Here is an 11175-nt window from a genome sequence, read left to right as displayed (position 1 = left end):
CGGGACGCCCGCGCGCGGTATAGAAAGGTGTGTATGAGAAAATCCCATTGACTGTAAAAATAATGGACCTATCGAGCTATGAGGTCCCCCCATTATATACAGTCTATGGAAAATCCGCAATTAATGCTTCAAAAAAATTGTCGGCGTCAAGCACATGTCAGATTAATGCGTTTTTAACGCGACAAATCTGACAGCCCTAGTTATTAGTGTTTTTTTTTTTTTTCGAGACATTAATCCTCAACTGAAAATCCTCAACTACACTAAATGAATTAAATGTTTTCCTTGGAAATACATAAATAAGTTTTCCAAACGTTTGGCTAGTAGACTACAGATCTGACTGGTAGACTTTGAATGTTACCGGCCACCCCGGCTAGTGACCAACAAGTTAATTTAGAGCCCTGCGAAATTAGGTCGAGAAATTGGTCTTAATTTTCCATATGCAGATCTTAAAAAGGTCTAAAAAGGTCTTAAATTTAACGAGGAAATGTGTAGGAGCCCTGGTTGGAGTACCGGGTTTGTGGTCCTTCTGGCAGTGCCCCCCCCCAGAGGACATTCCGGACTTCAGGATGTTCGTAGTGTTTATCAGGTGGAGTCGTGATGCAGAAAGTAGAAGTGACTCATGGAGGCAGACGGTGGTTTTCAGTGGATGGATATTTGAATATTACTGGATTCCAATCAAAGCAGTGGTTTTTGGTTTTTCTCATGGAAGCTGAAGCTGGATTTGGTTCTTCTTTCCTAATGAAGTTCTGCTACAGTTCTCATTCATGACGTCTAAAACAGCGAAGTTTACTGGGTTGCAGGTCAGAGTCCATTCTCCTCTCCTCTGGTTTGACCTTTTTTCTAAACTCATATTCTCATGTCAGCCTTAAAGTAGCTGTTACTAAGATAATAAACCTAAAAACATCTCCAGGTTTTTCCCAGACGTTTGGCCCCAGCTGTGACCTCTGACCTGTAGGGTCATGGAAGTGACCTGTAAGTGGGCGGGGCCACGCCACACCTCTGCTGCAGACGTCCTTCCACCTCAGCGTGTGGCTGCAAAGAAGCTTCAGTTAATCTGGATGCTGGTAATCCTGCTGTCACATGTGTAATCTCCGTCATGTTCACGGTTGTCCATCACAAACAAGCTCTGCCTCAGGACCTGTCAGTTGCCATGGAAACGGGCCTGTGTTGTGGCTCAGTGATTGGGTTGGATCTGCATCAAGAGCGCGGCCGATCAGGACCGTTCAATCCCTCCACAAACACGAGAAGAAAACATTTCAAATCCCAGCCGTCTAATCCCGCGGGTCTGAGAGGTGCCAGCTCTGTAGACCAGCATTAGCCCTCTGGAGACCCAGGGAGGCCTCGCTAACCCTCACGCTCCTGCACAGTCGCTCCTGCACAGTCGCTCCTGCACAGTCGCTCCTGCACAGTCGCTCCAGCAGCCTGGAGGCCGGACGGCAGGAGGTCACATCAGCTCTCGCTTCACTCCTCAGGAAAACGGCTGATCCTCCTCTCTGGAGGACGGTTCCTCCTCTCCATCTTCTACTCTCCTTCATACAGCTCCTCACAGCATAACTGAGGGTTGACCCGGAGAACGGTTCTGATGTTCTGATGTTCTTCTGGCTTCATTCTCCACAGTAACAGCAGCATTAGCATCTAAACTCTACCTCCTCCCGGCTGCAGTGGTGCTTCACATCAGGGCTTTCTCCACCTCTTCCTGGACCTGCTCCACCTGAGTCAGATCCACCTCAGCGTTTCACCTTCAGCTGTTTTCCCGGAGAATGAGGGAACTGAGACGAACGCGGATGAAGGATTTCAGTGAGGAACCCGTCTGGGTCCAGAACCTCCTTTAGCCTCTGAGGTCTCATGCAGGTTCTGTCATTGTTAGCTGTGAGGACCAGAGGTTGTTTTATGGAGGAGCCGGGATCGTTTTGGAGACAAAAATCTAGAAAAAGTGGAGATTCCAGCTTTCAGAAGGATTTAAACACAGACAGCAGCAGCTAAAGTGATTCATCATTTACAGCGAGGTTCTCAAACTTCTTTTACCTTGAGGCCACTGAAGGCGGAGTCTGGCTGAGGCCGGGCCGTATGGTGTCCCACTTGTGCCAAAAATAGGTTTTTGGTCCATCGTCTGTGTTTACTGAACAAGTTTATTGAACATGTGTTCATGTCTATGTTCTACTTCACAATACCTTCTGTGAAACCACAGGAGCTAACGACGCTAGCAACTGTTGCTAAGGACTAACGACGCTAGTAACTGTTGCTAAGGACTAACGACGCTAGCAACTGTTGCTAAGGACTAACGATGCTAGCAACTGTTGCTAAGGACTAACGACGCTAGCAACTGTTGCTAAGGACTAACGACGCTAGCAACTGTTGCTAAGGAGTAACGATGCTAGCAACTGTTGCTAAGGACTAATGACGCTAGTAACTGTTGCTAAGGACTAACGACGCTAGTAACTGTTGCTAAGGACTAACGACGCTAGCAACTGTTGCTAAGGACTAACGACGCTAGCAACTGTTGCTAAGGACTTTTCTAACGACCAGATCCAACAACAAAAGCAAATGTAAACTATCATCAAAGAAGCGTTGTGGACATGCAGAAAATATTCCTTAGTAGACATTGAACTTTTATACTAAGGCGGGGGCCGCAAAACATTGACCTGGGGTCCACAAATGGCCTGCGGGTCGCCAGTTTGAGACTCTTGATTTACGCCATTTTGTTTTTTTATTTGAATTATGTAATTTTTTGAAACAATTCGGTCTTCTTTGTAGAAAATAAAACAGGACAGAAACCAGACATCTGGAAGTTGTATCTTTTATTGTTTGCAGAATTTAAAAAATAAATTGTTTAGAAACAGTCGTATTAATTTATTTTATGTCCGTCCAGCTTGACTTCATCTGTATAAAGTTTATTTTTTGTCCCACATTCGTTTCAAATCAGTGAATGTATCGAATCATTAGACAGCAACGTGTCGATCCAACAGAAGAATTCTCCTCAGAACATTTCAATCCTGTCTAACGTTAGACTCACTCTGATCTGAAGTCCGGATGATAAAAATCTGTGGATTTTATTGGATTCTTTTTAGAATAAACTCTCAGGATTGTTGACGGCGTGGGAATAAAGCAGCAGATCATGTGAAACAGAAACATCTCTGTTTCTGAGGACGTTTGATGTTAGTGCTGCGGCACGCTGCTGTCAGACGTCGGGGGGGTCGACCACAGCCCACATTTACACAGGAAGACAGAGCGTTGAACCCCCACACACTCTGTACACCTGCAGACGTTCCAAAGCCTCAGAGGAGAGCTGACGCTGATGTTAGAACTCTAGAACGGCTCAGAAGCCTCCAGATCAGAGGTCTGCGACCTTTCACAGTAAAAGAGCCTTTTGTTTTCTACTGGTCTAAACAGGAACCCCAAAGTCTTATTTTGATACTGTTGTGCTTTCATGACAATGCATTTTAAAATAATGAATATTAATTAGGCTTCTTTTGTGAATATAAAGAGAAACTAGCATTGTCTAAACATGAAATTATTTTTTAGGTTTGACAGAAGCTCATATGATTTCTATAAATAAAAACGCAGTAAATAGAAACGAATTTAGTAATCTTTACTTGAAAAAATACTATTATTTTATGTTTCTTTATTCAGAGAGAGCTCAAACAGCCACAAGTAGCTCCAGAGCCACAGGGTGCAGACCGCTGCTCCAGAGGAACGTGGAAGATCGCTACTTATCTTCTACATCTCTGCGCTGCACGACTTTCTGTCTGGAGTCCGGAGATAGAACGTTCAGGAATGTGTTTGTGGAAAGAAGTCAGGAGTTTCTGTATCTACTGCAGAAACAGCCAAAGGGAACTGGTTCATGTCGGAAGGTTCTGCTCCAGGTCCTGAAGACGAGTCAGGACATCTGGACCAGAGTCTTCTGTCTGCATCCTGCTGGAACCAAAACCTCTTTAGAGCTGAAACCAAAAGAGGAGAGCGCCAGTCAATGACAGACGAGCAGCAGAACGCCGTTCTGGTTGATCTGCCATCTGAAGACGCTTCCTAAACACGTGAGGCGGTTCCTGTCGAAGCTGCGGCTGAAAACCATCAATGACGCAGTTTGACCTCCTGATGTTGAAAGTCGGGATTCATCTGAACGTCATCCTCCATGCAGACCACAGATAACATGAGCCTGTCATCGGAGCAGCAGTGCATGATGGGAGTGATGATTTAGTGCGTTGGTGAATTTGTTTCCATTGTTGTTGTTGTTTTCATTCTTCTGCATCTTTTCTAACACTAACATTCCTGTTGCTGCTGGAATGTAAACATGTGACTGATGTTTGTTCACAGAATTTAACAGACGAATCTCTGCCCATCCCCCACCGCCCCCACTTTGACAGCAGACATGTGACCTCGTTTAGATAATGTCATATTTAAGTTTTTTTTTTTACTGAATTTAAACAAAATCCCTCCTGAGTCCATAACATAAAGAGTTTTATGCTGGAAGAGTGACGTTAGCTAAGAGTGAGGTTAGCTAAGAGTGACGTTAGCTAAGAGTGAGGTTAGCTAAGAGTGACATTAGCTAAGAGGGACGTTTGCTAAGAGTGACGTTAGCTAAGAGTGACGTTAGCAAAGAGTGACGTTAGCTAAGAGTGACGTTAGCAAAGAGTGACGTTAGCTAAGAGTGACGTTAACTAAGAGTGACGTTTGCTAAGAGTGAGGTTAGCTAAGAGTGACATTAGCTAAGAGGGACGTTTGCTAAGAGTGAGGTTAGCTAAGAGTGACGTTAGCTAAGAGTGACGTTAGCTAAGAGTGACGTTAGCAAAGAGTGAGGTTAGCAAAGAGTGACGTTAGCAAAGAGGGACGTTAGCTAAGAGTGACGTTAGCAAAGAGTGATGTTAGCTAAGAGTGACGTTAACTAAGAGTGACGTTTGCTAAGAGTGAGGTTAGCTAAGAGTGACATTAGCTAAGAGGGACGTTAGCTAAGAGTGACGTTAGCAAAGAGTGAGGTTAGCAAAGAGTGACGTTAGCAAAGAGCGACATTAACTAAGAGTGAGGTTAGCAAAGAGTGACGTTAACTAAGAGTGACGTTTGCTAAGAGTGAGGTTAGCTAAGAGTGACATTAGCTAAGAGTGAGGTTAGCTAAGAGTGATGTTAGCTAACAGAGAGGTTAGCTAAGAGTGACGTTAGCTAAGAGTGACGTTAGCTAAGAGTGAGGTTATCAAAGCGTGACGTTAGCAAAGCTTGAGGTTAGCAAAGAGTGACGTTAGCTAAGAGTAGTAGTTCGCTTTCAGCTTATCCCTTTCAGGGTCGCCACAGCCTAACAGCACCCACTATTTCACATCAGTGATTTGGCAGAGTTTTTACGCCGGATGCCCTTCCTGACACAACCCTGTACGTGAGGGGCAAAGGGACCCAGTTAGGCAGCAGCGTCAAGGGTCTTGCCTAAGGACCCAATCTGGGTGGGGATCAGTGGACAATCCTGGGAATCGTTAGCTAAGACTGACGTTAGCTAAGAGTGACGTTAGCTAAGAGGGACGTTAGCTAAGAGTGAGGTTATCAAAGCGTGACGTTAGCAAAGCTTGAGGTTAGCAAAGGGTGACGTTAGCAAAGACCTCATCAGTCACTAAAAAACGTTCCCGCTCTCTGTTCCGTCAGGTCATGGAAACGCTCTCCAGGCTCTCGCACACGGCAGCTGCTCAGCAGTCAGGATTCAAGTAAGTCACCTGAGTGAGCAGGTAGAGTCTCCTCTCACCTTCCTTCACCTTTGACCTTTGCTCCACAGTAAAGAAATCATTACTGATCATGAACATGTTACATAAACCTGACTTTACTGATGTGGAGCGGCACAGTGGTGCAGTGGTCAGCACCTCCTAGGTTCTGGGTTCTCTCCTCCTCCAGTCCAGAAACATGATTTGTAGGTCGGTTGGTGGCTCTCCATGGTCCCTCAGGTGTGAGCGTGGTTTTCTGTCTCTGAATGTCCCAGTGACGGACTGGAGAACTGTCCAGATGAACCTCGTCTTCATCCAGCAGCAGCTGGAAGCTTTAATCTGAGTCTCCTCAAAAAATAGAGTTTCTGGTCATGAGAACCTTTCCTTATCTCTCCTTCTCCTTCTCCCCAGACCCCTGTGGTCAGATTTCAAACTCATAGGAAGAAGATTTTCACGCTGCCGTCTCTCTGCTTCACTTCCAGACCATTTCCAACAGAGGAGAGCCTGAAAGACGAGGACGTTTACAGCAACCTGGAGGACCTCATTGAGTACGTATGAGGCTCCTCCTGAAGGACATCCTTCCTAGTGCATGAGCAGCTCCAGGCTCCTTGTCTGTGCTCTTCAGGGTCTGGACACCCACATGTTCGGCTCAGAGGCTCTCTGTTAGCGTCAGAGGAAATGAATGAGTAATTCTGCATCGTTTCACCTGCGTCGCTCCCACACTATGATTCAGACAGACTGAGGAAGTTCAGAGAACTCGACAGATGCAGGATGTGTTCATCGTTTGCCTCATCAGAGTTTCAGTTTCACGAAGATTCCAGTTTCAGTTCAAATCACAGCACACAAACTGCAGCAACAGCAGGACCAATCATGTCCACCCATCACTACTACTAATGTGTCTTTGTGCACACGTATGACAGTGAGAGCGTTCCTGAAGATGAAGATGACCTGTACGCTGCAGTCTGCGGCCTGGAGGATGAGTACGCAGGGCTGGAGATCTACGAGGACCTGATGAGGACGGACCAGCAAACATCAGCGGTACCGAACACTGTTGTGCAGACACATGCAGACACATGCAGATACATGCAGATACATGCAGACACACGCAGATGGGAAGACACACGCAGACGTGCAGACACACGCAGACCCACGCAGACACACGGAGACATGCAGACACACGCAGACACATGCAGATACATGCAGACACACGTAGACGTGCACACACACGCAGACACATGCAGATACATGCAGATACATGCAGATACATGCAGATACATGCAGATACATGCAGATGGGAAGACACACGCAGACGTGCAGACACACGCAGACCCACGCAGACACATGCAGACACACGTAGACCCACGCAGACACACGGAGACATGCAGACACGCGCAGACACATGCAGTAACATGCAGACACATGCAGACGGGCAGACACACGCAGACACATGCAGACACATGCAGATACATGCAGACACACGCAGATACATGCAGATACATACAGACACACGCAGACGGGCAGACACACGCAGACCCACGCAGACACACGCAGACATGCAGACACACGCAGACATGCAGATACATGCAGACACATGCAGACGGGCAGACACACGCAGATGGGCAGACACACGCAGACATGCGGATACATGCAGACACACGCAGACGGGCAGACACACGCAGACATGCAGACACATGCAGACACACGCAGACGGGCAGACACACGCAGACGTGCAGACACACGCAGACACTCGCAGACACAGGCAGACGTGCAGACATATAGACACTTGCAGACATTTGTAGATACATGCAGACGTGAAGGGCTTAAGAGGAATGCTAAGAGATGCGTGAGACGGCCAGTCTCAAGATCCAAGTAAACAGAAGAAACCATTTGACTTCGTTAGAGGGGGTCTTTAGGAGGTTCAAAGCTCTGCAGAGATTTTCCAGAGAATTCTCCATCACTATTCAGATCAGAAAGTTTGGGTGTGAAACAAAGTTCACGACTGTCTTTTGAGAAGGTCAAAAATGCTCAAGTGTTCTGGACAGAGACCACTGAGCTGAAGTCTGTCTGCAGTCCCATCCTGACGCCTGTCTTTGCAGAAGCAGACGGAGGTGGATGTTCGCAGCTGCTGCCTCTCTGAGATCAAGCAGACGGAGGAGAGATACACGGAGACTCTGGAGTCCATCGAGAAGGTAGAGACGTCCTCTGAGAGTACACCTCCATTTCTTCAGTCTGACGCTGACAGACAGTAACAGATCAGGACTTTGTGTCTTTGAGAAGATCTCATGGAAACTGCAAACGAGCTGTTCTGATGCCAGACTTTTAATTTGAAATCTGGAGATGACAGAAGAATCCAAAGTGATCCCAGCATTTTTGTTCTTCTCTGATCTCTCCTCAGTATTTCCTGAATCCACTGAAGAAGTTCTTCTCTGCAGCTGAAATTGAAAAAGTTTTCGTCAACATCCCCGTAAGTCCTGCTGCAGATCTGAGCCTCTGGAGGAGATCCTCGTGTTCAGACCGTCACGCTTCGTCTCTGTTAAACGCAGGATCTGGTGAAACTCCACAAGAGCCTGATGGTTGATCTGCAGGATTCCATCCTGAACAGAAACGCCCTCAACCTCCATCAGATCTTCATCAGCTACAAAGACAGGTGCGCTCCTCCTCATCCTCTTCCCATTTGTCCCAGCCAGGAATCCGATGATGTAAGTTCCCATCATCCCCTGCTCTGACCCGCAGACTGCTCATTTATGGGATCTACTGCAGCCAGGTGGAGATCGCCATCGCAGTGTTGGACCTCATCGTCAAAGAGAAAGAGGACGTTCGTCTGAAACTGGAGGTGAGAGTGTCTTTAGCTCCGCCCTCAGCTTTTTAAAGGTTTTCCAGACCTCTGCAGACTTTAGGTCTTCAGGTCCTGAAGTGAATCCTGAAGGAGCCATGATGTCATCAGTGCTTCTGTTTCCCCTCAGGAATGTTCTAAAAGAGCCAACAATGGCAAGTTCACTCTGAGAGACCTGCTGGTGGTCCCGATGCAGAGAGTGCTGAAGTACCACCTTCTCCTGCAGGTGCAGTACCGACGCTCGCGTTCTCACACCAGAAAACCCTCTTGGCCGAATGAAAACTTACATTTATTCGTGAAACTGCTCAAATCAAACTTTCTGTTCATTTAGAAAACAAGGTTTTTCTCAAAAATGAGAAAAAACATAAAAATGTGAATATTTTCCGTAAATATATTCTGGTTCTGATAGGATGAAGTTTGTAGACCTTTAAGAGCACATTTAAGAGTAAAACTAAAATAGATGTTTATACATTTGGTTTTATAATCAGAGGCTGACCGTGGAGGGACGCTCCTGACAGTCTGAATGTTTGTTTGATTCCTCTCATGTTCCTCTATGAAGATCCATGGAGGGATGCAGGATTCTACTCTGTCCTCTCCGCATGTTTTTACGTCTGAAGCTCCTCCTCCGCTCTTTCATGGAAGAATTCTCAGCTCTTCAGCTTTAACTTCCCTCTTTGGGGCTTCGACACATTTTTCAGCTTCATTTTCTGATTTTGCTGTTTTGTGAGAAGAATTGGTTCCTGCAGCTCCAGCCTTCATCACCAGCAGACAGCTGTACTAACATTATAACCCGGTTTAAGGAACTTTGAAAACGTCAGAAATAAACTCATTTGGAGGTTTTCTTCTCAGCAGCTTCTTCCTTTCTGTTCAGCTGAAACTTTCTTTGGAATTTTGTTGTGAGGCTCATTGAAGCTCCTCATCCTCGTCCACCTTCATCTACACAACGTTTTGCATCACCTTTAGACCTGTCAGATTTTCTCTTTTTGCTCCAGTTTGTATCCTCAAACTTTACTGTTCTTCCAAGTGACCACCAGAGGGCGACGTCCTCCCATGACATCACAGCTGTGGCTTCACCTTCAGCTTGTCTGATGAAACTCAGAAGATGAGATGAAAATGATCCTGACGTGGATGAGGATCAGAGTTGACAGATTTTTAGTCGAATCATTAAAAATATTCACTAAACTAAAACGTGCAGACGTTTCTGTGGATCCGTTTGTCTCCACCTGACCTGCTGAGGTTTCCTGAAAGCTTCTGGAGAGTTTTGGAGCCAGTGAGGAGAAAGTCTGATGGATGAAAGGAGGAGGCTGACAGAAAGAGATTCCAGGACTTTAGGAACCAAACGTCTGCTGTCTCCATGAAGGTTTCAGTCCCAAACAGACGGAGTTCTTGGAGGTCATGTGACTTCAGCATCAGCTGTGATCTGCTGCAAAAATACAAACATCAGGTTTCCTCTGCTCTTCATCCCAAACTCACCTTCATCTTCTGAGAACTTCAGCTTCAGTGTAAAACTCTCCCTGCATGTTTGGATGAAGAGTTTTCTGCCTTAAGGTGGAATGGAGATGATATTGTTGGATCTACAGCAGAGATGTCAGACATCGGCCCACCAGATGGTTTAATCAAGTCATGAAGAGAACAACATATAAGGATATTATGGAAAAAAGTGACTTTCTAGAACAGGGGTCTGCAACCTGCGGCCCCCGAGCCACATGAGGGTCTTTTCTCCCTTTACTGAGGCTTTAATGAAAAATGCTAAATATTAAATACATAATAAATGAGTTATTTCTGTTATGTTATTTCTGCTTAGATTTCAAAATGTCAAACAACTAAGCAAAAAAAGTTTAATTCACTGTCAGAAATTCTGTCCAAATATTCTTTAAATTTGTGTTTTTAATGTGTAGTTAGTCAAATAAAAGACTGCAAACCCTGTTTTATTTTGGTAAATTACACTACAGTGGTTAAAGTTTTGAACAAATGCAGTTTAAAATGATTTAGAGTTGTGTGTTTTGGGCCTCACATCTTAGAGAATGACGATAAAAGTTCATTCTAAATATTTTGAGTTTTTTTAATAAATAGATTTGACTAAAATGTCGTCTATATCTGAAAATGATGGTGACACGTCACAATCCTAATGATAAAAAATCATTTTTGACCGTCTTGCCTTTATAATTATAGTAAAACTGCAGCAGGAGCTTCATGACTCGGAGCGGGTTTTATTCTGAAAGGAACAAGTGTGAGCTGCTGTCAAAATAAAGGAAGTTAAAAAATAGATGCAAACTTTAAGACATTGTTGTAATATAATCATTGTAATGTTTAAGTTCCATTTATAAATCAGTGTTTATTGAGAAAAAAACATAAATATTGGGCATTCTTTAACAGTAAAGTGAGACTTTGTGGATCTTGTTGGGTTCTGCTCTGTAAAAAACTCGAACAAATGATTCTTTTAGTGATCAAGAAGTAAACAGCATTTCTTTGAAAGCACACGCCACTTCTGGTAGGAAGCAGTTAGGCTCCCCGCCAGCCTCACCGCCTGGTTATGAAAATGATCAGGTGTGATACTACAATAACCAAAATGATGTCGGGAAAGAGATAATAATGATAATAATAATAACAATGATAATAATGATAATAATAATAATGATAATAATGATAATAATAATAATAATAATAATA

The 11175-nt window shown here is 44.8% G+C and overlaps 1 protein-coding gene across 1 annotated transcript in view; it reads left to right on the top strand.

Annotated features, from left to right (window-relative positions):
• Nucleotides 1–11175, top strand: part of LOC112147635 (guanine nucleotide exchange factor VAV3) — a gene marked incomplete in the record, with an annotated part of 47836 nt that overhangs the window by 6578 nt on the left and 30083 nt on the right. The window contains 8 exon segments of the mRNA XM_024274159.2: nucleotides 5620–5678; nucleotides 6155–6220; nucleotides 6593–6710; nucleotides 7769–7861; nucleotides 8068–8136; nucleotides 8216–8319; nucleotides 8406–8505; nucleotides 8636–8731. Of these exon segments, the coding sequence (XP_024129927.1) occupies nucleotides 5620–5678; nucleotides 6155–6220; nucleotides 6593–6710; nucleotides 7769–7861; nucleotides 8068–8136; nucleotides 8216–8319; nucleotides 8406–8505; nucleotides 8636–8731 (705 nt within the window).

This window comes from Oryzias melastigma, linkage group LG17 (genome assembly GCF_002922805.2).
Source record: "Oryzias melastigma strain HK-1 linkage group LG17, ASM292280v2, whole genome shotgun sequence".
In the NCBI taxonomy this organism is placed as follows: domain Eukaryota; kingdom Metazoa; phylum Chordata; class Actinopteri; order Beloniformes; family Adrianichthyidae; genus Oryzias; species Oryzias melastigma.
Note: the sequence above shows the minus strand (reverse complement) of the source record. Positions and strands in the feature narration are given on the sequence as shown.